Here is a 27,668-nt window from a genome sequence, read left to right on the forward strand (position 1 = left end):
ACAATTTTTAATCAGCTCAAGATACCTATTCAGCTTGAAAATATAATTAATATGTTTAGCAATCTGAACTAAGTGAAAATTTGTCCTGTGCCTGGTGATGGGGTATTGACATCAAGATCCAATAAATAAAAATAGATTTGAGACAGAGACATGAATGGGCAAGGCTCCCTTTTTTCTGTCTTTTCTATCTCTTTCCCTCCGTCTCCTAACTTTTCCATTTATTTTCTCCTTAGACATGCAAATGCACCTCATTCCCATACTCCTAATGGAAAAATCTAGGTCCTTGTGTAAAATAGTGCATCATAAAATGAAGAGAAAAACCATTAGTAATAACATTTTAAATATTGTCATGTAAAGTCCTCCAAAATATTATATTCCATTTGAAATATTTCCACACTTTCAATATTGGCAATTATGATGGCAGTATTCTATAAAAGTTGAATTTATTGTAGACGTTTCACATTACGTTTTGCTACCTACATAGTAATAAAACACATCGGGATGTCATATTCATTTTGCAGCCTTATTTCTTAGAAATGGAATTCTGTGTTTAGCATCGTCCTGTTTCTGAGTACTATGTGATGGACTTTCATATCATTACATCAGCAATGGCGGTGCTTTTCTAGGGGGGGTGAGGGGAGGGGGTTTAAAAAATTTTAAGAAAGGAAAAGTTTTGAACATCTTTTATTCTTTCAATATATATATCAGAAATCAGCCTTTATGACTAGGGATATCTGTCGTTATTCAGAGTAAAATAATTTAAATGGATTTAATAAATTCTACCAATACAACAGTTTCCATGCAGTAATTACACATACTTTTTTTCCTCACTCCTCGTAAAGACTTAAATAAGACGTACAGCTAGGAAACTACTGCGGATATGTTTCAGTTCTCTATTCATGCAACGTTGTTTTTTCCAGTGCTTTCAGAATTTCCAGAAACTTTATCTTTTTCATGAGGCTACCAAAAAAATAAAATGATCCCACCACATGGTAAGCAAACTTCTTCATTTTTGCCTTCAGTCTATTTTAGAGTAGTAAAATACTCCATTTTGAGCTTGATGGCTGCCTAAATATTGTTTTTTTTCCTAATAATATAGATTATAATGCTCATGGGGTACCAGAGTTTTCTGGTAAAATAGTACTTCATTGGGGAATAATTTATCTGAATAGAAATTCTTCGCAGAAGCGTCTGTGGTTTGATACGTGCAAGAGCCGCTATGCCCACCGGCTGCTGGCTGACGTTTGCAGGAACGCCCCTTTCAGGCAGTGAGTTCTGGTTAGCAGATTCTGCTTTTAAGTGCCATGGGCTTGGGTTTGGTGCTGTTTCTGATTTGTAGTATAAGTTTTGACTGTGAAATACCGACTTTTTACAGTTTGGCAATTTTTATTTTTGTTCAGCCATTTCACATGGAAATGGAAACCCATCATCTGCGTTCTAGATAACCCCTGTTAAAATGAGAGTCCTTTATTGAGGCTCCAGCAGATAACAGGCACACAGACAAAATTCTTCAATACAGTTTTATCACCAGGTATAGGTTCATGCTAGGGCACTGCATCATTTAGCTCCTAATGTTCATTCAGGCTCAGTGCAGTCTGCCTGCTAAAGAAACCAGAAAATGAATGTCACAGCTGAAGAATGTTTTCTTGCTCACCTTCACACCTTTGTGTGCTACTGAATATGACGGTATTATGTGTAATTGCCAATCACTGAACAAGTTCCATGAAAGAACTTTTAATTTCTTTCTTCTGCTGCTGTTGCAGACTGTGTAATCTGAGCAGATCAAGGTACAAATATTTTGCATAATTTTCTGCTTCAGTAGGTACAGTAAATTTTCAATTCACCATATTTAAAAAGATTGTGGAAATAAAAGAACCGTATATTCTTAGAAAATATATATATTTTTTTGCCTTATGTATTCGTTGTGTCAGAACACAAGCAGGAGAGAGCATGACGTGCTTTATGCATCCTCTTTCTGGATAGCTGGGTGGGGAAGACTATATGATGCACCATGGAATGCACCTGCACTGTGGTGTAGAAATAGTCATGGATATATTCCTTAAAAACATCACTAGTACTGTAAGTGTAGCTCTCTAGTTTTGTTTTGGTGTCAAAGTCTAAAAGTTGATTTTGTTGTGAGAATTGAGTCTAAATATTCACTTTGAAATGAACCCTTGCAGTCAATTCACAGTAGAAATCAAAATGCTTTTGTTTTTCTTGTTCATCACTACCTTCTGTCCTCTGGAAGAGGAAATGAATTATCACACAGCAATGAGTTGGTTATAAAGAATCCTCTCTTTCACATCTGGAGGCTATTATCAAAGTACTTGGGAAACTTCATATGGAAATAGAAACTCCTTCACCGTGGGGAATATGCTTTTAAGAACGTTTTGGTTTTGCCCCAGCCATATATAACACTTGCTAGTGTACCTAGGGGAAAAGGACTACTTAATGAAATGCTTCTAACTGATGATGTCTTGAATTATCATTAGAATGTTTAAAGAATAGTCTCTTTTTAGTCCCTGTGCAAATACTCTTTTGTTATGTGGAAGAAAAGTTTCTGACATCTTAGAAGACTTCCAGTGTTTTAATTTATGAAAATCTTAACCTTCTTTAGAGTACTTAAACAATTGTTAGGCTTTGGCAGGGAAAGCTGGAAAGAATCGTATTCCAAATCTTTCCACTAATAAAGACTAGATACTGCTTAGGACTGAATTGCTTGACAAAGTAAATAAATAAAACTGATGCTGTGGCACCACGCTCAAATCATAGATGTCTCAGAGGTGGTGAGCAGCATGAGCATGAAGGATAACGTGCTGATAAATACATCCATTGTCCCTTACTTCCCATTATTGGAGAAGAAATATACACACATTTAAAACTTGTGATTTGATCTCCTGCTGTCATAGCAAATTGGGCAAAAGAGTTTTAAAACTAGGATAAAATACTTGAAGGATTTCAATATGGTAAGGATGAACTAGCAGTATTTCTCAACGTTTCTTAAAATGAATTACTTTATTAAAAGGTCTTGAGTTGAATAGCCAAGTATTGTCATGCTTCAAAAGCTGTCTGTAAACAAGAAATAGATTTAAGGAAATATTTTTTGTTAATGACCAACCGTACAGTGAACTAAGGTTACCTAGTACTCTGCATGCTTGATACCTTTCTGTAGCTCTTTGGGAAACTGGAAGCACAGTGGGATGAGTTTGGTTTGGTTGGTCCCAAAATTCATGTTTCTGTGAGGATTTCAGTCAATTTAAGTGAATGAGGTGAATTCAATGAACATTTTAGACTTAGTTAATAAAAGTAAGGTAAGGAATAGCAAGAAAAAAACTGAATTGTTTGGTGAATTTATGATTTTTAAAGAACTGAGTTGGGGAAGACTACTGAATCAGTGTAGGTTGCTCAGTGAAAATCTTCCACTGAACATCTGTCCAGAAAGGCGAATAGACATTGTATAAGGAGCAGAATTGTAAACAGCATGGATATTATGCTTTCTTTATATAAATTGGGCATCTGTGCTAGTTTAAAAACTGTGTGAATATGCTGTGTGTGACACTGCAGTTGTAGTGACCCTTTGGAGGAAGTGATGAGAATAACAAGGACCAGGAAAACAAAATACAAGTAGTGGTCTAGAGATATGATGGGGAAGTTCTGCTGTCTCAGGTCATGGTACAAAACCAGGACATAGATCATTAAATTTGAAAAGAATAAATGGATTGATGCGTCAGATACAAGTTTTGGAATTTACAGAATGTTTCTGAGACAAAAAAAATAAAATTATCAGTGATCACATCGTATGCTTATGTTGGTTTCTAATGAATGGAGGTAAATACCAGTTTTGGGGGGGATTAGTAGGGTGTGTGTACAGCTACTGTTTCAGGCTTCGTGTGCTTGTCATTGTCGAGGCTAAGAGTCTGTGTCACTGTCAGGTGAAGACCTAGGACCTTCCCTTCTGCTGGCCCTGGGACATACCAGATCCTTCCAAGAGATATAACCATGCCTGTCACAAAACTATCCAGGACTTTTTCTGAGGTCTTCTGCCAGATCAATAAATTACATTGCCTCACGGAATTATTCAACACGTGTTGGGGCCAGCGTAAAATATGTGGTGGCACTGCATGGCCAGCAGCAGGACAGGGTGAGCAGTGGGGAAGGGAGAAGCAGGTGGAGGCAGCAAGCAGCCGAACTGGGTCTCCGTGTCACGTGGAACCAAAACCATAAATACTGGGAGAGGGGTGTGAACTGTGTACTGCTGCGATTCCTGCTTGGCAAACAGGCCTGAAATTCGGTCTGTGCTTCGTCTTCCTGTGGTATTTCGTACCCTATCACTATGTGCAGAACTGCAGTGAAGATAGCGTGGCAGTAAAAGCTGCGCTGGGTGCTCCTGACGGAGGTCAGATCAACAGAGTCAGTCAGTGGTTGTTGAAGTAAGACCAGCTCCAAGCTTATTTTTACCTCCGGTCAGTCAGTTACAAGTGAAGTTCTCTTAAATTCCTGGCCATTAACACTGATTATAAGCTGCTTTCTCCTAAATGACCAATTGTGATATCTTCAGAACAAACAAAAGCATGGTCTGTTAGGATGGAGTTCTTTATTGTAAGTTTAAAATAGTCTCTTTCAAAGCAGAGGAGAGATGAAAAAGATCTCATTGTTACGACAGTCGCTCTAAATGAATTTACAGGATGTTCTTACGTGAAGGATAGTGGTTTCTGCTTAAAGACAAAAGAAATAGACTTGGCTGTAAAGTAGCATTTGGCTTGGAGAAGAAAAAAATCATTATTACATATCATAGTGGAGGATGTGAGGAAGGGACAATGCCATATAAATGGTATTGGATCTTCCAGTTCTTACTGCAGCAAAGTGTTGATGATAGTACCTGAAATAGTTCTAAGAAGTTGTATTGTGTCTAACTTTGATAAGGAAGGGTATGGAATATTTTCTTTGCACATTGTGAGTGATTTTTCCCTTGGGCTTGTTCATGGCCGAAGAGTACAAGATTTATCACATACAGTGATAACAGTACTAGGATTATCTAATGCTGGGCAGGAAGGACACAATTTTACTTCCTTTTGTGCTGTTATAATCTTGGAATGAATACTTTTTTTACAACCTTTTCTTGCAGTGGTCCGTACACGTTACTGTAATCAAGAGATCAAAGTTAAGTGGTTCATCTTGCAGGGCAAAACATTCCACCACTATTTAAATACCATGTTCTAAGTTCTGCTGTGAAAGACACTATGGACCAAGGCATCTGATTTTTCTCATACTTTATTTGCCTACATGGAAACACCCCACCCATCTTCAGCATTTGTGTGACTTGAGGAATCATCTAGATTTACAGCAGAACTTAGTCTGCTATGTTTTTAGTTATGGAGATAGAACACGTAGGTAATTGTACTCTCTCTCCCCCCACATTTGTAGCAAAATTTGTCCTGTTTGGATTACAACGTTATGTGTGTCTGATGTTTATATTCATTATGTATTTACTTTAAAAAAGTAAGTATCGAAAGTATTGCTTCACATAATTAATGAACTGCTTAGTGTATTTTTTTACTATAAGTAGTAGCCAGTTGGCTTTGCTTTTTCTTAAGTCACATTAGTTTCTTGGCTTCCAGAAAATATTCTCATTAGATTTGCTTGATGTAAGTAAAATAATACGGAATGTCCTGCTGTACTAATGTGAAGATGGTGGTGAAGATGGTGGAAGGAGAGGTGATCACGCTGTTTGCCCAGTCACAGGGGCAGTGCTGGGCAGCCTGCCATTGCTGCTCCTGCATAAGCTTACGTCTCTACGTATCTGTGGTCACATCTAGAAACCCTTGTCATTGGCTTAGCTTGGGGAGCAGCATATAAAGAAGGGAGCAAATAGCCTTAAAGAGCTTACAGTGTGCTTTGGGTAGTATTTTGTGCAATTTCTTTTTTTTTCCCCAACTTATTCAGAGAAAGCACAGAGAAAGTGCAATGTCAGAGAGTATAGATTGGAGATAAATGTCTTCTTCAAGGGTTACTAACAGTACCAAGAAGGGAGCGCTACTCTTCACATTACTAACTTAACAAAATACATTGGCTCCTGTACATTTCATTTTTTCTACGGTTCACATGTGTGCCTTGATTAATTTGTGTATCTGCTTCTGTCAAGCTAGGACTCTGGTAAATGTGGGTTCTCAGAAGGAATACTTTGTCATGTGGTAAAAACATAACAAAGGTGCTTCAGCTTGGATCCCTTGTGATCAAAAAGCTGTCCCCTTTTTCAGCCTGGAGATGCTTCTGGCCAAGTTCTATCCATATTTACTCACCCATTTAAAAGGGAAGTAAATGTCTTTTCCCTTAGCATAAAATAGCACTCATGTCTTTAAAGCATATTAAGACTGATTTTTTGGGCTGTTTTGGTAAATTAAAACAAATCATAGTCTTGTAGTGTCCCCATATAAGAAAAGGCTTTTTAAACTTCTTAATAGCCATCTTCTGTTCCTTTCCCAGTTTGAATTGTGTTCTCGTCAGTGGGGATAATCAGATTTAAGTGAAGTGTTTGAAGTCACCATTTAGTATTTTTAGCATTTCATGAGTAGTATTGCTGTTTTTTCCTTTCCTTGCCTGGAAATACCTCTTCTGTCACATCCTGCAATTGCATGTTCATTGTTTGCATGCACATAGCCTGGTGTTGGCTCATAATCTCTTTACAGTTGCATAATAAATGCTCATCTTTCTCTTCTGTTGTTGCCAGCTGATAAGCTCTTCATAGGAAAAAATTGTTGCTTTTAAGCACTAGACACATGACTATTTACTATTAGTAGATTAATTTGTGTTATTCTGTTCTTCTTATGTAATATCCTGTCCTCTACTGCCAGTCCCTAGCTGTCGGTTGTCATTATGCTCCGTTCCTACTTCTTATGCCACAGTTGTTTATGAAAATAGCAAATAGGGTCAATTATAATGCCATTCTCTGCTAATAAGTTCATTCAGGTCCAGTATGACCTTTCAAGTTAACGCTTTTGAAAATGGCTAAGGAGAAATTACACTGTTGGACTAAACTCCATCTCCTCCAACTCAATTTCCATGTGGTTCAATGTGATGCTCTTCTTGACACTCAGACTAATTGCCCATCATGGTCTGCCTTGTCTAGAGAGTTGGTTATTAGGTTAGCAAAGTAACCTTGTAACTCCCTTTTCATGTGTTTACGGCGTTTTTCTTAACCTCTGTGTTTATTGAGCCTTTCCAAGTTAGGTCTGTATCCTGAAATTCTGTTGATGTCAGCCTGTTGGATTTGTTGCTGAATCACCTTTCTTGATTATTAGGTAAACATTTGCTATTTTCTGCCTGTGTGGTACCCTTCTCATTTGATTTATTTCAAAGAAAAGCAAACAAACAGTTACTAAGCATGTGATTTCGTTGTGGGTTATTTATAATTCTTGAAACCAAAATCGTCTGCTCCTCCTGATTTGCATAATCCCTTTGTTTAGAGATCTTTACGTTTTGTATCTATCCATACAGTAATTTCCATGCTTCCATATTTGCCCAGTGGTTCCAACTGATATATAAAACTGTATCTGAGGTAGACCAAGACTTCTCATCCCAAATCTGCACCACTAATTCTGTATCTTTTGAGAAGTACTTTTCATAGATACACACCTCTGGATTTTACTATTGGTCTTAGTCAAAGAACATCACTGACTGTTAATAGCTAATGGCAAAGGCCATCCATAACATTGCTAAAACCATGTAAGGAGAGAAAGACACTGACAGAATGGAAAATTTCAGCTTTCTGGTGGACTTTGATTCCAGAAACTTTCTCGGTTTGTTTCCCTGAGCCAGTTATGCTGTTCAAGAGGGAGCTAAGCTCACACCAATTTGACAAGTTTTACTTCTAAATATCTGTGTTTAATGTTAGTACTGCAGTGCACATCTAATATTATTCCTGTAACAGTAAGTCCTGTCAAAATCTCTTAATGGTTAAATTTCTTCCTTTGGTGATTGCATGGTGAAATTTTAAAACACTGTCCATCTTTCTCCAGCCTTTTTTTAGCTCCAAGAGTAGTTAAATGTTACATCTTTGCAATGCTACAAACGAGCTGTTGTAAGAACAGTAGAACAAATGCAACCTGCGTGCATCTTCCCAAGGCTGTGTTGAGCTTGGAGTTCTGTTTACCCTGCCAACTGCAGCAAAGCTTTCCTAGGTCTGCCTGCTTCTTCTATGCAAGCACCATTGTAGGTCATTTTTTTTTAAATCTGCACTGACTGCCCTGTCTTTTCTCTGTGTTTATGCACCTCTCTTCCCTATGTGATTGGAATGATCAGTATATTCCAGTGGTAGCTGAGCTTTCCGATCCAGTAAGCCATGCACCTCAATTTGTGTGGTAAACAAACATCAACCAGGGACTGAACAGCAAAACTTGGTGTTCCTGTCTGAGGCACAGGTCTTGCACAAGAGCAGCTGGGATGCTTAAGGGCAAGCTACCATGCTGATTTTGACAAAAGCACGCATGTAAACTGCATCAGGTATAGGCAGATAGTGAAGAAGATTTGGCAACCGCTGGTTGTAGAGAATCAATACAACTGTGAAAGGCTGACAGCCTCAGAAGAAGCTTCAGGTAGAGTTCATCTCACCTTACTTTAATCATCTAGGCACACTGCACTCCGTTCATAGCTGGAGAGAATTAGGCACTTTCAGGGGAAGTAGAGCTGAGGTCTGTAGATGTCATCAGACACCCATGCTTGAGTTCAGGCGATATCTGTTCATTTCTCTGCGGCCAGCGTAAAGAGTAGCCCAGAGTGACTGGCTTGCACAGCACATGCTTTTATGTAATCGGATAAGTACCACCCTGAAAGCTTGAAATTCTTCAATTTTCGATGTGTTCATAACGTGTAAAGAGTGACTTACTGGTGTTAATTTAACCTTCTGGCTAGCTGAATGAAGCTGTTTGCATTTCGGTGCTGTCTCACGTGTTACAACCAGAGCGTTTCACTTCCATGTTTGCAGAGCCTGGGAGGGTGAAATCTCAGGCTGATAATGAGAATTTCAAGGTACCATGGTAAAAATAGCAATAATGAAAGTTTCTAGAATAGCTTTAACACTTATTTTTACAAGGTAACTGAAGTGCCAGTGTGTGATAACTTACTTAATGGAGACATACTAAATTAAGAGCAGCACAGAATGAATTTAATCTTAAATGTGAATAGCTGTATTTTGTTTACCTTTGCTAGCAGTTAGTATGGAAATTGGGTGCTTAATTGTTCAGAAAAGAATGGATGATATTACATTAATATGTTCAGATAATACTGTTTTATCTCCTGCTTTCTGCACAGAGGACAGTCGTCTGTGGTGCAAGCTATTAAGTTTGTTAGGTTTCTATATAAATGAATATTGCTGCTCTAGCTAGGGTTGCTTCTACTGCATGGCAAGACTTCAGTTAGGCAACTACTGCGATTTGAAAAAGTAGTGAGTTCCTGTTGTGGTTTAATCATTTTTTTTCCCCTGGAATAAAAACTGGCTTAGTGTGATAATAATGAACACTTAACTCTGAAATAACTACTTCATTCTGCTAGGGAAGTATTTGTGTAATAGTTAAATCAAATATTCTGGAAATTGAAACTCATTTTAGGCTTGAAAAATAAACCTTCATACAAAGAGAAATTGGAGAGCGTTTTTGTTTGCTTTGGGCTTTTTTTTCAATTAGAGCAAGGGCACTTAGGATGCTTTCGTAGAGAACCTACAATATGAACAACTTCAGTAAAGAAGAATTTCTGTAACTGGTCATGTATATTCTTGGAAAAAAAATAAATGTACTAAAATCTGTCTGGCAGTAGCAATTCATATCTTTCCTGTCTGCAGTTGTACTTCTTCTCTGTGGTCCAATGAAATATTAATCACAGGCTCAAATTTTTTGCACTTGCTTTGTCATATTCCTTCATTCTTGCATTTATGTATATCACTATTTACGTGAGTGGTTTCTAGTTTGTTTAAAAAAAATAATAAAGATTTTAAATTATTTGGAATTTTTAGTCCTTAAGAGAGAGAGATATATATATATATATATATATAAATAAAAATAAATTATTATTTTTTGGTCAGACCTTAACACAGAAAGGAACTTACCATATGTTGTCATGTTGTTTCTCACTGTCATGGAAGTATTCATGACCCATAGTCACAGAGCAGGACTTTGCATTAAAGTGGTGTAAGCCTGGGGAAGGAAGGGAAGGTAGTTCCTGTCTTAGCTCCAGAGAAAACAAGACAGCAGATGGCTACAGAAAGGCAAGTGTTTTGTGCTCCAGGATGCTGTGCATAGTTCTATTACAAATAAGTGATTTAATCAAATGTGCCATATTTTATATTTCCGAAGACTTAAGTTGCCCTCTTGATTATTGCTTGATTAACTTTTCAGTTGTGCTGGAGGACAAGAGTACCAGCCTTGTAACTGGTGAAGGTTTGAGTGCGTTCTTGGCTTTCTAGCAAGTGTGAAGAGCCAAGTGTGTATTGTACTTAATGTATGGACTGTTTTTTTTTTTTTTTTTTTTTTTTTCCCTTCTATTTCAACAGCTAATGCCGTAGGTAGATTAGCAGGGGTTTGGAAGCCATTCTGTTGTGTAGTACCTTAATCAATGCCAGCAGTTGCGTGGCTATAGAGAGTACTCTCCTAGGATGTAGGATTATAGATACAGTTAATTGCATACATTCAAGAAACGTACTGAATTACTTTGTTGAACTATGATGACAGAATCCAACAAATATATAGGGTGTACTTAAATGCAAGTCTTCAAAAATATTAATTACCTTTTCCCAGAATCTTATATGCCTGATATTAGCAAGAATTTGCTTTTAACTGTTGTATAGCCCTTTTTAATGAGTTCATATATTACTTCAATTATTTGTTTTATACTATTTATTTTATATACCCCGTACATATTATTCTTTATTTGTATTGCTTTGGTAACTAGGATCTTACATAAAGACCAAGACATTATTCTATTTGGGTTTTGTGCCTGCTATCAGCAGAACGTCACGCACCAAAGACTTTATAATAAAACAAAAGACAACACGCAAATACAAGCAGGTATGGGACTAAAAAGAAACAATGGAGAAAACATAGATCAGTACATTAAATAACAGCTGCAGCTTGCCCATGGCTCAATTACTGCCTGAGCGTTGTTTTGTAATAGAAAAGAAATATTAAGGATTGCTTTGCAGGAAACTTGAATGAGGTTTATGGCTATTTGCTGGCAGTTCCTTCTGAATACAAGAGAACCATGGGGTAATTAATCCATGAGGCTGTTGTGTTTTCCAACAGGTAACGCAGTGCTGAAGATGAGTTTGATTATTTTAATCCCAGAATATCCTTGGTACCAAATGAGAAAGTTGTTTGAGTTTAACAGCACCTTGCTGTCTTACGTTGTCTTTTTTTGACATATCAGAGGAGGTATTTAGGCAAGACTTTGGCATGTTGTTATATGAATATGAGAACCTCAGAGGGCTCTGAATCTACAAGGGTGTTCTGCTTGTGAAGCTTATGATACCTACCTGGAGAGAGGAGATGGGGCTTACGGGAGAGATCAAAAGATTCTTTATATAGGTTATCCGTAAATTTATCGACTGGAAGGAATCCTAGTGCGACAAGTTTACATGGTACAGATACAGTTTATTACCAGCCTCCAAATCCACAGATCTTTTAGTCCTTTTTACCCTGTTCTTAAAGCCTTCAGTAATACGGTTATCTGAATCAATGCTTAACAATAGCTACGGTTGCAGTTCTCCTGTGTGCAATTCAGGCTCTTCCCATGTTGCAAGTCAAGGCCATTATTTCTTGTCCTGCCACCAGCAGACAAAGAGGTGGTTTTTACCTTCCTTATTGAACGAATCTGGTAGATTTTGAAGTCTGTTATCCTTTTTTCTTTTTTTTTTTTTTTTTTAATAACTAGAAAAGACAGGCAGCGTGTGACACTGAAACAGGGACACCTGTGCTGTCAGCAGAAGGAGGTGAAATAGTTTTGTAGTTCTGTTTTTATCCTTTCAAGTAATGCTTCCAAGTATAGCTTAAGGATGTTTTGAGGGAAACAGGCCAATGCAGGTAGAATTTGGAATTTTGTGGGCAGTGGCTTTTGAGTTCTTCTTCATTCTGGTGGGTTTTTGTTTGTCACCCCCCTTGATTTTTGGTGTTGCTATATGTTGCTTCATGAGGGAATGAACTTACACATTTATAGAAATCGGAGAGTTTTACGTAATTAAGTAACAATGCAGGAAATATTGCAGTCAAACATTTTAGTAAGATCTACTGTGTTTAAAACTGATTTCCAAAACTCAGGGAGGGAATAAAGCTGAAAGACAACATTTTCATGTGTCATGTTTGATAAAGGAGGAACAATCTTATTATCATTTAAGTGACATAGAAATAAAATGATTGCAGTAACGAAAGAGGTGTTTACTGGTTTTCTAATAGTCTATCTCCTCTTGTGTGTTACTGTTTGTATTCTAGCGGCAAAAGTTGACCTGTTGACTTACTCTGTTTTTTCTCCTATAGTATGTGTGCTCTTTATTTCTCTTTCGTTTGTGTGCTGTGTGTGTAAAGGGTATACAAAACCCTATCAGGATGCAATATGGCTCTCCTTCACCATTTTATCTATAGGGTTACTTGTACAGGGGGACATGGGACGCAGAGACCAATGTGACTGAGGTCATGCTAAGAACCTGTGGCACGTCTTCCAGTTCTACTCTGGTATCCTAGACGCCATCCTTTGGCATTTAATGACCCCTATTCCAAAAGTTAAGCCTACAGCTCTTTATTTCTTCAAACTAATTCTCACTTTCAGTTTTGCCAACAGATTATGTTGAGATTGTACGACCCCAGTGAAATGAAACATATTTTAAATAAACAATTCTGGTGACATTTTCCAGGAACTAGTAGTTCTTAGCTGTGCTAGAGGTAAGGAAACAAGGTACAGTTGATTGTTGCATTATATAGGTAGGGATATGGATGTAGTTTTGAGTATGCAGAAAGAGTAGATCCACAGTGCTAGAAGTGTGTTACATGAGGGATGAGATTCTTGTCTGGTACCCAGTTCATTTAATAAAGATGAAAGGGTTGTGTGTATGAGCTCATAGCCAGTATAAGACTGCTTGCTTGTAGGATCCTCTTAAGTCTTGGTATGGCTGATGAAGCAGCTGCCCTGTACTGTGGCCTGTATTTCAGGCCAGCTGGCTGTGATGGCTTGCAGTTCCTCATACTGCCTGCACTAGACAAGTCCTCATGCTCAAGTGGTTTAGGACTGCTGTGGTGCAGAGGTGCTGCTGTCTCCAACCGCATCAGTGTGTAGCAAGCAGTTCCTGTGCTGCACCTCAGGTTAGGATTGGCAGAATGAGCACAGCTGCAAAGCATTTTCCAGCGCCTTAATTGAAAATATCACGTTCATGTTCAATAAGCCTTTAAGTATCAGATTAATGCTTCTCTCTTTATGATGCTTGTCCAAACAAAAAAAAAATGTATTACTGTAACTAGGTAGTCTAAAATGTATCAATAGTGTTTCATCTGTTAGAAAGTATCATTTAGTATTTGGAATAAAATGCCAAAAGCACTTGAATGAGTTTTTTGCTGTATTTTCCAGATGGTGGTAAAAACCTTCATGGATATGGACCAGGACTCAGAAGATGAGAAACAGCAGTATCTCCCATTAGCCTTGCACCTTGCATCTGAATTCTTCCTCAGGAATCCCAATAAAGACGTGCGCCTCCTTGTAGCATGTTGCTTGGCTGATATCTTTCGTATCTATGCTCCTGAAGCTCCATATACTTCCCATGACAAACTTAAGGTAAAATACTTTATGAAATAAAGGATTTATTCCTTCCTTGTTCTCTTGTTGTATTAAAAATAAATAAATATTGTTTACTCACATTTAATTAATACTGAGTTTATCAGAGATGTTGCCTTAGTCCTTTGAGTCAGTGGAGTACTCTCAGGGCCAGAAATGTGTAAAGAGCTACTAAATAAACAGTATCTGTGTTGGTGATAGATTTCTGTCGTTGCCTAAAACTGACAATTTAATGTTTTTAATATCACAAGCTTGTAAAAGTGGGTAGATGTCAGTAGTAAAGGGTTGTATTTTTATTCTGTGCAGAATCAAGCTTGTAAACACTTCCTTGTTTTTTGACAGGACATATTCTTGTTTATTACAAGACAATTAAAAGGCTTGGAGGACACAAAGAGCCCCCAGTTTAACAGATACTTTTACTTGTTAGAGGTAACATCATTATATTAACTGTAACTTTCAGTAGATGCTATTTGCTCTGTGAGCCTACGAATGTAATCAGCTGTTGTCCAGATATGTCAGCTTTACAGATGTGTATGCTGTCAATTATACCAGACAATTTAATGTTCAATGAATTGCTTCCTTTAGCAGTTACAATTTCTTTTGCATTTAATAAGATCATGCAGCCTATAGTTGAGGATGTGTTAAAATGATTGGTATTTATTAATGTTTAGCCTTTGTCTTACAATTTTAGACCTTCAGTTTCTCATACTGTGCACCTTTAAGGTATTATTGTCAAGGGAGAAATTCAAATGCTGATTAAAATGCAGACATCCTTATATTGATGATGGGAGAAGGACAGTGAGATTTTGGTTTAAAAACATCAGAAAAACCTACTCTTAACAAGAAGCATGGGGGTTTTATCAGCTTGCTTTTAGTAAAATGTTTACAAACAAGATACTTTCTAATTTTTTAAAACAGCATTGTTTCATAACATGAATCCAAAAAAAAGTCTAGAGATATGGCCTTGTTATATTAACATTTTCTGTCACTCTGCTTTTATACCTAAGACACGAGGTTATTTAGTTTTCTTCTGGATGTATATTGGAAAGCCCCTGTGTGTTAAGCTCTACATATATGTGAAGGGTTTACAATTTATAATATGATATTCTTCTCTGAATAGAAAAAAAAAAACTAACATAATTGTATTTATGTGATTTGCAAAGTTGTAATATCCTGAATATCCTATTTTTGTTTTAGAATTTAGCTTGGGTTAAATCTTACAACATCTGCTTTGAGTTGGAAGATTGCAATGAAATTTTTATTCAGCTTTTTAGGACTCTTTTTTCAGTTATCAAGTAAGTTGAATCACTTCAATTATATTAAACTGTCAAAATATCATCAGTTTCGGGCATAGACTGAATCCTTACATAGCCTGCAAGTGAATAGATCTGAATAGAACAAGTCCTCGTTCCTCCAAGCAAGGAGATAAAGGGAAAGCAACTGAGTACAAATTATTGACAGTATAGAGAGGTGTGTTCCTGAAAGCAGACATTACTAACTGCTAAAAATATGTATGTTACAGTGGTATACTTCATTCCGACTTATGTACGTTTTTATTTCTGTGGTTGGATGTTTGCTGCTTGTTTGTTTTGTTTCCCTTCTTAAAGCTATGCTAGGGTGTTGTAGATTTTTGAAACCTTCAAGAAAAGAGGAAAGACAAAATAGTTTTGAGTTTTTTGATCTGGAAAATACAAGTGAGTGCAAGCTTAAGATTATTAGATATTAATCCATCGTTTCTTAAAAACACTGTTAGTAGTTGTCAGTGTCTGAAAACGCAGTGCTGATAATAGTCTTTTATCTTCTTAGTAATAGCCACAACCAGAAGGTACAAATGCATATGCTGGATTTGATGAGTTCTATCATCATGGAAGGCGATGGAGTAACTCAGGAGCTGCTGGACTCCATTTTGATTAACCTCATTCCTGCACACAAGGTCTGCAAAGTAAAATTATGATAGTAATATACCATTATAACAATAATTTTAATAGCTTTTAGCTTGCTTATTTCTCCACACACTTCAGGGAACTGATCGCTGCTGCAATTTTTCCAGCCTTGTAACAGTGGATTGAAAATTCTTTGGGATTTATTTGGTGCTGTTCTTTAGCTGTGTCTGGATTACACAATATCAAGAGATTTTTTTCTACTTGCAATGTCAAGAACTATGTACTTAAACAGAAACAAAGTGTCTTCAAGCAAATTTAATATTCTAATAAGAAAGCGTTTTTTAAATTGAAAAGGTGTGGAGTATTTTGTTCATTAAAAACAAAACCAAATAAACAAAACAAAACCAAAATTATTTCCCAAAGACTTTTGCGGAGACTTGCTGCTTGCCTCAGCTTGTCAGTCAAACTCCCTTCTACCTCCCTGTTATTTTTTTCCCTGTCCTCTTCTCCTTCAACTTTTGTCTTAATAAGTCCTATTCTTACCTGAAGCTATGTAGCAGTGTTGTAGTTTGGTTGGCTGCTTTTAGTGTTCCATATACTTTTAAGTTCCATAATCTTTCTACATTTTGTAGAGTTCAGCATCCCTCTAACTAAACTATAAGTGACTGTTGTCACTTGCTCCTGCTTCTTGCTAAAAACTGTATGGAGAACAGTAAGTTTCAATTATGAGCTACAGTAAATGAACTGTACTCTCATTGCTGAGTATGTGTTTTTGCTTGTTCATTTATTAATTTAAAATAATGACACAATTAAGACAATTCCATCCATGACTACATAATTAAAGTTAAATTAGTGCATACAAGCAGAGATTTATTCTTCAGTTACATAAAAAAAGGAGACAGAATTCATGTATTCATGAAACTCATAGCACAAGAGTGACTAAGCAGTGGTGATTGTCATTAACCTGTGCAACCCCAACAGCTGATATATAAAAATAGCCGTTGTCTGAGGGCAGTTTGCATTCAGTCTGTCGTGACCATGAGCTGGCAGTGTCATTTTATCAATTCATTTTTATTGACAGTAATGAGATGATGTCTTATTAGAACTGTTAATGGAAAGAGAGGCCTCTTGTTCATAACTATAGAAGAAGAGTCTTCTTGAAAATAGACAAAGTTGTTTCTAATCAATTATAGGCAGTAGAGATCAAGAGTGGAAATAGTGGAGTGTAGGTGTGTATGGCAGGTGCTGGGTGATGCTGTTAACAATGGTGGACTTGCTCTGAGGATGCAAAGACCTGGTAAACTTTGTTCAGTTGAACAGTGTGTTGTGACTTCTTGGTGTAGGCAAAGCAAAAATGAACACAATCCTTAATCAGTAATATTGTTAGTTTAATAGTATAATTTTGCTTAATGAAGAAAATTCTCACGCCTTTTAAGAGGAAGGTAAAATTTAAGTAAATATTGGGGCGTACTCTGTATTTAATATCTTTTATATCACTGGTCTCCAGTCCTCACTGGTTCTTGGCTATCATGACTGAACAAGTAATATGCTGTAGTCAGAGTTCAGTATCACCCTTTGCTCAATATTTTGATCTGTTTTAACTTTTTTGTTTTCTGTAACAACAGAATTTAAATTACTGCTTTATGTGGTACTTTAAAAAAAAATCAATAAATAAAAATCAGGAAGTTTTGTTGTTTTCTCTGCCTAGCAGAGTTTGACCGCAGTAATTAAGTTCTCCTTTCATGCACAGATCTCCTAGGAAATTGTGTGGTTCTATTAATTGTTTGTCCTTAGTTAATGTAAATCAGAATCACCATACCGTGAAAAGCATAGTTTATTTTCTGGTAAGGAACATATAATAACAATATTTTTACGTCCATGCAAAGAAATTGAAGAGTTGTCATTCTCTACTGTGACATAATAAAGATATCAGTGTGGCTGGACTATTGCAGTCGATGGAAATTCATCCTTATAACAAAGTTGAAATATGTACTTTGGGTGAGGTCTGTTCCATTTTTTTAATAATTTCTCCTGCATTGTGTAAGACAATACTGCAATAAAAAAAGATAGATATAACAATACCTAAACATGAAGTACAGTCCACCTCAGTATCTAAATGATACTCATTTATATTTCCAACATCAGTAAAGTGGTTTTAATATGCATTGTTCTTCTCTGTGTGCACTAACGTGGCTCTCCCCTCTAGTAAATGCAGAATTTCAATAGCGGTATGGTATGTCACGCCTTGCTCAGAAGATCCATGGCATCAAGCTGTAGGTCTTTTTCTGAACTTCAAAACCAGAGCTTTCAGTCTATTTAGTGAATATTTTTCTTCATGCTGCTCTTGTTAAGGTTATTGCTTTAAAAATATATATTTTATGTACTTCAAATCAGTGGTTTTCTCTGCATCCTGGCCAATCCAGAGCTTCAAGGTTTTATTCTATGCCTAACAGAATGGTTATTTGTATTGTGTACTAATATTTGTTTATTTTGTCAATATATACTTGCTCACTTAGACTTTTTTAGCTCTGGTGAACCTATTGGGGTGGGAGGTGTCCAAAAATGTTCAAAAATAAATCTTTGAGCCTATATTGAAGATCCAAATAAAATATATTTTATATATGAAGTTGGCAGTCCTTTAATACAAACATACCTACCAACGTGATTTTTATGATGGTCTGTCTGGTTTGGAGAGAAACTGTTTTGTTTTAGGCTGTATAATAGTCAGAATTTGAGAACAGTTTTATACATATTTGTCTGGTTTATATAATATGTCATCAATTTAGTGCCACTGTGACTAAAGAGGTATTTGTTTGAGCCTGTGGCCATTTTTTTCTCTTTACTGCCAGTGGAGGAGAGCTGTTTTTTTTATTATTATTATTTTTGTTATCCTGTCAGCTAAAAGAACAAGGAGGAATCATTCTCAGTGTAGGCTTGCCAAATACCATCTTCCAAGAATTGGTCATCCTTAGACTTTATCTGTATTTTGTCTGCAGTAGTCTGTAATCTTCAGGGCAATCAGTGAATCCACCCTTCTCCCTCCCTCCTCCTCTCCTTCCCTCTCTCTCTCCCTCCCTCCTTTGTCCCTCTCCTCTCCAAGCTGTATTAATCCCTAGATGAGATGATATATTGCATATTGTATTTTGTGCTGATTTTTTGGGCAGTCACAGTTTCCATATGTGCTCTTACATTTCTTATCTTGCTTGAGATTACTGAAAAACAATGTTCAGATTTGTTATGTTGCAATCAAATGTTTACTTAAAAAGGTTGCAGATAGCTCTGCCCAAGTTTAGGTGCTCTCCGTGGGTGATCTTAGAGCATGCAGCACAGTCCACAGAACTCAATGCAAAATTTTACCGTCTAGACAAGGGTGAACTCTGTCACAGGGTGTACATTTGGGGGAGTTTAGAAAGTAAGTTCAACTAGGTAATTCATCTTTCTTCAGCGTGACAAATGTAGTGCATGGTAATTATTAAAGTGTGGAGGTGTGGCAATGTTTCTTCAAAATTTTTAATATCATTACAAGTAAGAACAGATTTTAGATACTAGTACAGTACTAAAGGTAACAACTGGAGTGATAAAGTCCTAGAAGAATGTGCAGGAAGTGATGTTTCTGGTTTAGATTTCCTTTAAGTATGCAAAAAAACTACTTAAAGATTTTACTAAGTCTGTGGTTTTGTAGTTAATATAACTGAATTTTGTTTGCTTTGAAAATAAATAAATTGGTGTCAAAACATACCTAACTAAAATCATGGGTTTTTAAGGTTGTGATAGAAAAGTGAAGTCAACTGAATTAGCTTGTCTGTCTTTAAAATTTTATATTTTTCCCCCCTTTTTTTCAGAACCTTAATAAACAAGCATTTGATCTTGCAAAAGTCCTGTTGAAGAGGACCGTCCAGACCATTGAACCGTGTATTGCCAATGTATGTCAATTAGTTCATTCACATTTACTATGACTAACGAGTATTCTTGTTAATGTTCTGATTAATTGAAGGTTTGTTTATTTACAGTATTGCTTATAAAATTCACATTTGGTAATGGAGCTAAAAGAATACATTTTTTCCAGATAGGATATTATTAGTTTGTTTGTATAAAAAAAGTGAGGTGTTTCAAATTAATGAGAAGGAAATAAATTTTTATCCATTCCAGTTTTAAGCATATAAATCTAGGCTGTAAAAATAGGTGACCTGTCTTTCAGCGTTACTGAGCACCAAAAAATTCTGTTGCAACAAAAGGAATCGTTAGTGCTTTGTATGTCCAGCAACCAGGCATCCTTATTTTATGCCTAACTGCAGGATGAAGCACTTCGACTAGCAGCTCCTTAATAGATTTTGTCTGTCCTAAACTTGTTCTAGTCAGAAAGACTAAGACTTGAGTTTTTTTTAATATTTCCTACTGTGTTTCCTTTTGATGAATATCAATAATTTGTTCTAACAATTAAAACAGCTACTACAGTCTTGTGGGAGATGTAGCTTGTTCCATTCTGTTGTCTTTCTTTGGTGCTGAAGCCAATGGTGTTCTTTAAAGTCAGAGTAGATTAAAAAGGGAATTAGGCAAATTCATGAAAGATTAATCAGTAAGTATTTAAAAGCTCAGGGAGTCTTGCTAACAAGTACCACTTTCCAATTCCCGTGTTTCCTTAAGCTTTTGTAATTAGTTATAGCTGAAAACAGCATAGTAGACAGTGACCTTTGAGTTGATTTAATATTATTATGTTCTTGCTCAAGTGTGTAATAGCTTTGTAGCATTTGCATTACTCAAATATTATCATCCGTAGTACCTAGTAGGAAGCATATCAAACATATTAACAAATCCATGAGAAATCATTCATATGTTAGGCTACTTTTTTTTCCTCTTAGAATGCCAAGAAACTTGATACATGACCTTCAAATATTACAAGACCTATCACAGTCATGTGTCATTCTTTAAAATGGACTAAAAGTAGGGAAACATTATATTTTCAATACATCATGATATTCGATTTGGATTGCTCTTATATTACAAGAAAATCAAAACTAAGATACACTTTATTTCTCAACTTATAATGGACTTCAATTTGAAATTAATTATTTTATTATCATTTAATTTGGCTGGGGGTATAGTAATATTTTAAATTATCAAGTTGTTATATTATCATGAAGTTACTATAAAATTTTATCATATTATCAAATTATCAAGTTTGGACATAAGCTGGCAGGACATACTTCCATCCCAGGAAGTTGACCATATCTCAGGCTGCATCAAAAGAAGCAGGTTGAGGGAGGCAATTTTCCCTCTCCGTTCTGCTCTCCTAACACCCCTCCTGGAGTGCTGCATCTGCTCTGGGGCCCCCAGCACAGGAGGGACATGGACCTGTTGGAGCAGGTGCAGAGGAGGGCCATGAAGATGATCAGAGGGCTGGAGCACCTCTCCTGTGAAGAGAGGCTGAGAGAGCTGGGGTTGGTCCCTGGAGCCTTCTCCAGGCTGAATTTATAGCAGCATTCCAGCCCCTTAAGGGGGGCTACAAGAAAGCTGGAGAGAGACTCCTTGTCAGGGAGTGTAGTGATAGGGCAAGGGGTAATGTCTTTAAACTGAAAGAGGGTAGGTTTAGATTAGCTATTCAGAAGAAATTCTTCACTGTGAGGGTGGTGAGGCCCTGGCACAGGTTGCCCAGAGAAGCTGTGGATGCCCCATCCCTGGAGGTGTTCAAGGCCAGGCTGGATGGGGCTTTGGGCAACCTGGTCTGGTGGGAGGTGTCCCTGCCCGTGGCAGGGGGTTAGACTAGCTGGCCTTTAAGGTCCCTTCTAACCCAAACCGTTCTGTGATTCTGTGGATTAATTGATATGATAGAAGTAGTAGAACTGAATTTTGGAGGATGTTTGTCTTTAATTTGCTTGAACCAAAACTGTAAGGGTTGAAATGCTTTGATGGAATCAAAAATGTGTATTGAGTACTTTCCAATAGAACTGAAGTATAAATGATATCTTAGGTTAAAATAATTTGTAAAAATAATATTTGCATTAATGAAGGCAAATCTTATAAACAATAACACTTGCATTCTAGTTTTTTAACCAGGTTCTGGTACTGGGAAAGTCTTCAGTAAGTGACTTATCAGAACATGTGTTTGACTTGATACAAGAGCTTTTTGCCATAGATCCTCACTTACTGCTGTCAGTCATGCCACAACTTGAATTCAAACTGAAGGTAGGTTACAGTGTAGCTTGAGACAAGTAATACATTTTACATGAATATTAAAGAGAGAGGTGCTGTAGATTTAATGTGTTCTACTAGAGTGAAAGAAATTTTATATTTATCAGTTTGTTTAGTATTACATTTATTATTAATACTGAAGCATTGTACACAATTGCATACTTTCTGTGCTTGCAAATGGATGTTACGTACGCACAAAATATATAATCATTGCAATCATAAATCCATATGTAATGGATTGTAATGTAAAATTTGTATATACTTTGGATTTCACTTGGAATTTATAAAGTAATTGGGCTGTGGTTGGCTTTACTCATGGAATGCAAGTGTCAGCTTCGATATCGATTTACAGAATTTATTTCACAAAAGAATGTTTTAATAATAGAGGAATTATTTCCAAATATTTTGTTGGATTTGTAATCAGCTAGTAAGTCAGGTGACTGCTTTTGAATCTTTTGAAATGGTTCATTTATCCTGGTTGTGGTTTTTTGTTGCTGTTTTAATTAAATATCTATATGACTCATAAGATTGTAAGTGGAGAGAGAAAGAATTGTGAAGAAGTGTGTTTGTGTTTGTACATATAGGGTATGGTGACAATAAAAAAAAATAATAAATAGAAATAATAAAAAAAACAATTTAATTACATCCTATCAATTTAATATCTTTTATTAGTGCCCATCTATTTAGAAAATCTTAATTGGTGTTTTTTCCACATGCACAGAAGTCTTTAAGTATGTTTTAAAGCAAAAATAAGATTATTTACTGTTGAAATTGCTGGAGATATACATTATTCAAACTACTGTGTATAGTTTTTTTTGTTCCTGAAAGGAATTTTCAAAGAACAGCCATCAGTGGTTGTAATACATTAAATTAATAGGTATGTATGTTTTTCATCATATTCATCTAATTAATTAGGGAGACTGGAGATTATCAGAAATTATTTCAAAATGGCTTTTTAATCTAATTTATAAAAGCAGGAGGAAAAGGAAGCCAGAAATTATTATTAAGGTATCACAGGTAACAAATTACAGTTTCTTTTTCATTATTTGATTTTTAGAGCAATGATGGAGAAGAACGTTTGGCTGTTGTTCGACTTCTGGCTAAACTCTTTGGCTCTAAAGATTCTGATCTGGCCACGCAAAATCGTCCTCTTTGGCAGTGCTTTCTTGGGCGGTAAGAGAAATAGGGATAGAGTTCTGAATTCACATTCTTTTTGTGATGAATTTTCCTAATAATATTTTTATTTTATTATAATATTTTTATTTGTGGTTGTGGTTTTTTTTTTGTTTAGTTGTTTTTTTAAGCCTTTGAAGCAGAGAATTGCATACAGTTACATTTTAGAATAAAAAACCTGAATGCCGCTGTGTTGCTGTCAGTTAGAGGAATATAGATTAGATAGATAGCTACATTAGATACATAGCAGAAATTACACAATATGAAATTCCACATAATGCTGTCATACTTTCTGTTCAACTATATCTGCAACTGTACCTTTTTTTTATTCGGCATTTATCTTTTGAACGAAGTAATATTTCCTTTTAAGTAAACATAGAAATTCAACATTAAAATAATGAATGTTTTCAAATGGTACATGTTATATGGCTATATATGTTTTGTATAATTTCATATATACACGTGTGTGTGTGTATATCTGTGTGTATATATATATATATAGTGATGATTGATGGTCAACCTGATAGATGTGGAGATTTATGTCAATGGATGATGACCCTTGGGTCAGCATTTCACCTGTATGTAGCATATTTGTTCTTTAATTGTAGTCCTAATTTAAATAGTAACAAACTTTTGTATGAGGTACATTATGGAAATAAATTCAAAATATTTCTAATGTATTATTTTGCCATCTGAAAGTGTTCTAATAATTAATGAAACGTACTTTCAACACATGTTACTACATAAAGAATAATCTTGATTTGCAAGGCTAATTAAAAATTAACATTCATCATCTCCTATCTCTCTAGGTTCAATGATATCCATGTCCCTGTGAGATTAGAGAGTGTGAAATTCGCCAGTCATTGTTTAATGAACCATCCAGACTTAGCAAAAGACCTCACTGGTGAGATGCTAATACTGGTGTTTAGAATAATTTAAGATACGAGCAGGGAAGAACATAATTTTTTCTGCACATAGCAGTATAGTTCCAAAATGTATCAGACCAAGTGCATGATACTGAATGGAAGAACTAACTAATGTGTAATTGCTTCTTAATGAAGACAAGAGCATGAGACAGAGCACACTTGCACATGGAATGCGCGACTTTGTGTGGGCTTTGTAAGGGTCTTTAAGAAGCTACCCGTTGCAGCTTGAGTTTTAAAGTATTTTCAGATTCTAATGAAAGTTTTGGCACATCAAAGAAAATATTTGTACAATGTACTGAATTATTTTCAAAAATAAGTGGAAGAGAGTACTGGAGAACACACTGAATTTAGAAGAAGCCATTGTGCTGGTCTAAAATATGAAGTTTCTTCCTTTAGTTCACCATCATTCTAACTATGAGCAGAATTTCAGGCCTAACTGAAAATACTGTTATTTTTTGATGGGAGCTAACCTTCAGCAACTGTTAATATTTTTAAATTATTTACCTTGTTATGTCTTTGCGAATGAGTTGCTTTTTTTCTCCTTCCCAACTTTATTTAGTTTCAATATATTCTAATCAGTTTTATTTAACATCATTGCTTGTTGCAAATGAGGTTACTGTAAAAGCTATTCACTTTTATAATCTTTTGATATTTAAATGTGTGTATATATATATTAATGTAATATAGAAAATGGTAGAATAGGTGTTCTTAAAGGCAGTTCCATGTTTAATAGATACTAAAATTGTGATATGTGACAGAATATGCAAATTTAACTTGTAATTATGAATATTAATAAATCAGAATACATAATATCTAAATAAAAAAGCCAAACTTTTCATTGTTTATTTTCATAACAGAATATTTGAAAGTTAGATCCCATGACCCAGAGGAAGCTATTCGACATGATGTTATTGTTACCATTATTACTGCGGGCAAGAGAGATCTTTCTTTAGTTAATGACCAGCTGCTTGGCTTTGTAAGGGAAAGAACACTAGATAAACGGGTAAGTGTTAATATTTTATTTCCAGGAATGTCTGCCTTTAATATCATTTGTTTTTTTTTTGTTTTAACTTTTACCAAAGCCTCAGAAATAGAAGATCTTATAGTTAACTGTTAACTAGAAAGCTGTGGGGAAAATTTTCTTACCAGAGCATCCTAATGAAGAGAGCATATTGTGGAGACACTAATCAAGTGTAGGCAAGCAAGTACAGTCATCGTTTTTGAGGAATACGGTCATCCTGTAAGAGCATTAGAGTAGCCATGTAGGTTTAGGCCAAAGGTCCCTATAGCCTTATATTGTCTTATATATCAGTTTTTGGCTTAGAGCAATTTGTCAATTTCTTAAATCTCCTTGATCATGTTCATCATAGCTTTCAAGGGAACTTTCTTCTATGAATTTATCAAGTTCTTTCTTGAAACTGTTTGTACTTGATAGGTGTCCACAGCATCTGCACCAATTACTTCAAGTTTAATGTATGTAACTGTTCCTTTTTGGTAGGCAGCGTCCTTTCTATAAACCACATCATTCTAGATAGTCCCTTTATTTCTTTTTAAATATTTTTCTCTTTTTTATGTTTGCCTTTTTAGATGAAAATGTTACTGTAATGGGTTTGGAGAAAAGGGATTTGTTGTCTTTGCACAAACAGAAATTCTGATTTTGAATATATTATGTTCATTACTATAAAGCGAATCTTCAATTAGTTGTACCTGCCGCTTAACATTAGTCACTTCTCAGGAGTGATTAAGAGAAATCACTTCCTTCTTCTTCAGCCATCAAAAAAAATATCCCCCCCAAAAAGTAACTTATGAGATCTAAGAATTCTTAGTCCAGCCACCACTACCTGCCAGGACTTTGACCTATTCAGATTGGGATGATTGTTAGTGTCTCCTACATAGCATCTCTCTTTTCCTTTACCATCCTTCACTTTGTGACAGGCAGTCAGTTGTACAATTGTAATACTTCTTTCTACAGAGCTAGGAATTTTCGATTTGCATAGCCTTAAACCCAGTGTGGTATTTTTTAATGTTACTGATATGTTTGTTGTGGTGATTTCACACCAGTCCTGGGTTTGATGATACTGCATATCAACAGTTTGGGTGCCTTTTCAGGCATTAATCAGTGAAGAATAACTTCAACTGTAGGTGGTGTTTCTTTCATAAAAATCTCGGGTGAGAGCTTTAGTGAAACTACATCCTGAGGAAAAATAAAAGTTGAGGATTAACTAGAAATAACTACAACAGATGCTGAGCGATTTGAAGTAGACCGTAACAGTATAGTATTTCTTTGTAAATAGAAATGTGTTATACAGTGAATATCAAGCACTTGTAAACTTTCTGCATATTATTCTTTTTAAGATTTATTTCCTTCAGTTTGGGAGAGGGGCATTGATACATCCTTGCAACAGTCTTCATACTTTTTTCCACGGGATTTTTTTTCAGTTCCAGACATAATGCTTTATACCTATTTTAATTATTCCTTTGCTTTTAAGAACTTGATCCTCTGCTGACTGCATTTACCTCTTTTATTTGGGTCACTGTTTGACAAATCCACTGCAAACTCATATGTAATGATTCATAAATTTGACTTCATCTCATTTTGGGGGGCTTTCAGTTATCTGTCAAATGATTACAGATACTGTAGTAAGAACAACACTCATCAAACAGGCTGAAGTAAAATGCTGATTATTTAAACACACTAATCTCCTTTCAGTGTTGCCTTTGTAAACCAAAGTGAAATTTAGAACAATTTAAAATTAAAGCATACTAACCGTTATACCATGTATGCAACATGTTTTTTCTCCTGACTATATTCTAATTGTCACACTATTAATAGAGGTAGCCTAATAGCTTTTTTTTTTTTTAAGAGTAAAAGTTTTTGGCTAAAAGGCAGTACTTCATTTTTTATAAAATGTCCTTAGGTAACTCGATCTGTAAGGGCATTTTGTGCAATGATTACAGCTATAAAAATAAAATAAAATGACAAAAACAAAACAACAACCCACACAGGTTTTACTGGTCCAGTTGAAAAAGCATCTCTGGAAACAGACACTTTCAAAAAAAACTGGAATCCAGTCTTTGGTAAGAATTGTCCTGATGAATTTTCCCTTTTCCATTAGAGCACCATCTCTAATGTCTTCCTAGTGTCTTCACTTTTTAGAATAGTTAGTTTCAGGAGACTTTAAAAACAAATAAGTAAATAAAATAAAAATTTCCCTTTATGCTGGAATAACCTTGAGAATCTAAGAAATTAGAGGAGAGTTTCTGAAAGCTGACTTACGTTCCCATTTCCCCAAACAGTCTTTGTGGTCTAGAGACTTAGTCCATTAATGGGAACAGACTTTCACATCATCAGCTTGGAGAAGCTGTGGAATGAGAAGCCATAGGAATTATTCATGGGAATTATCCCATTATTCTAGTTCTCTTTAAGACTTTCTGCATGAATTAGTTTTGACTCCTTGTTTGCCGTATGTACTAACAAACACTGCGGCTTTTCTCAGCTGAAGGAGGAATATTTGAGATTTTTTTATTCTTAACTCTCTTGAAGACATAGATTCCAACTGTTAAGGAGTTATCTTGAACTTTAACAGTTCTATAACTCAGCCCTGCAGTCTTCAGTGAAGGAGTTTAGTTGTGCTAGTTAACCAAGGAAGCTAAGATGGTCAAAATTCTTTTGTTAATTAAATCAGGGTAGTACTTC

At 35.8% G+C, this 27,668-nt stretch overlaps 1 protein-coding gene across 5 annotated transcripts in view; it reads left to right on the plus strand.

Moving 5' to 3' along the window:
* PDS5A (PDS5 cohesin associated factor A) overlaps window positions 1-27,668 on the plus strand; it is a 79,089-nt gene that overhangs the window by 17,573 nt on the left and 33,848 nt on the right. For 4 of the 5 annotated variants that reach the window (XM_080590776.1, XM_080590779.1, XM_080590778.1 and 1 more), the window contains exons 3-11: window positions 13,597-13,800; window positions 14,143-14,229; window positions 14,998-15,095; window positions 15,607-15,733; window positions 19,526-19,606; window positions 21,726-21,866; window positions 22,930-23,045; window positions 23,855-23,949; window positions 24,829-24,974. In XM_080590776.1, the coding sequence (XP_080446902.1) occupies window positions 13,597-13,800; window positions 14,143-14,229; window positions 14,998-15,095; window positions 15,607-15,733; window positions 19,526-19,606; window positions 21,726-21,866; window positions 22,930-23,045; window positions 23,855-23,949; window positions 24,829-24,974 (1,095 nt within the window). Of the gene's footprint in view, window positions 1-10,173; window positions 12,918-13,596; window positions 13,801-14,142; window positions 14,230-14,997; window positions 15,096-15,606; window positions 15,734-19,525; window positions 19,607-21,725; window positions 21,867-22,929; window positions 23,046-23,854; window positions 23,950-24,828; window positions 24,975-27,668 lie in introns of those variants that run through there. The other variant, XM_080590780.1, reaches the window with a different exon arrangement.

The sequence above is a fragment of the Anser brachyrhynchus genome, assembly GCF_964034855.1.
Source record: "Anser brachyrhynchus genome assembly, chromosome: 4".
In the NCBI taxonomy this organism is placed as follows: Eukaryota; Metazoa; Chordata; class Aves; order Anseriformes; family Anatidae; genus Anser; species Anser brachyrhynchus.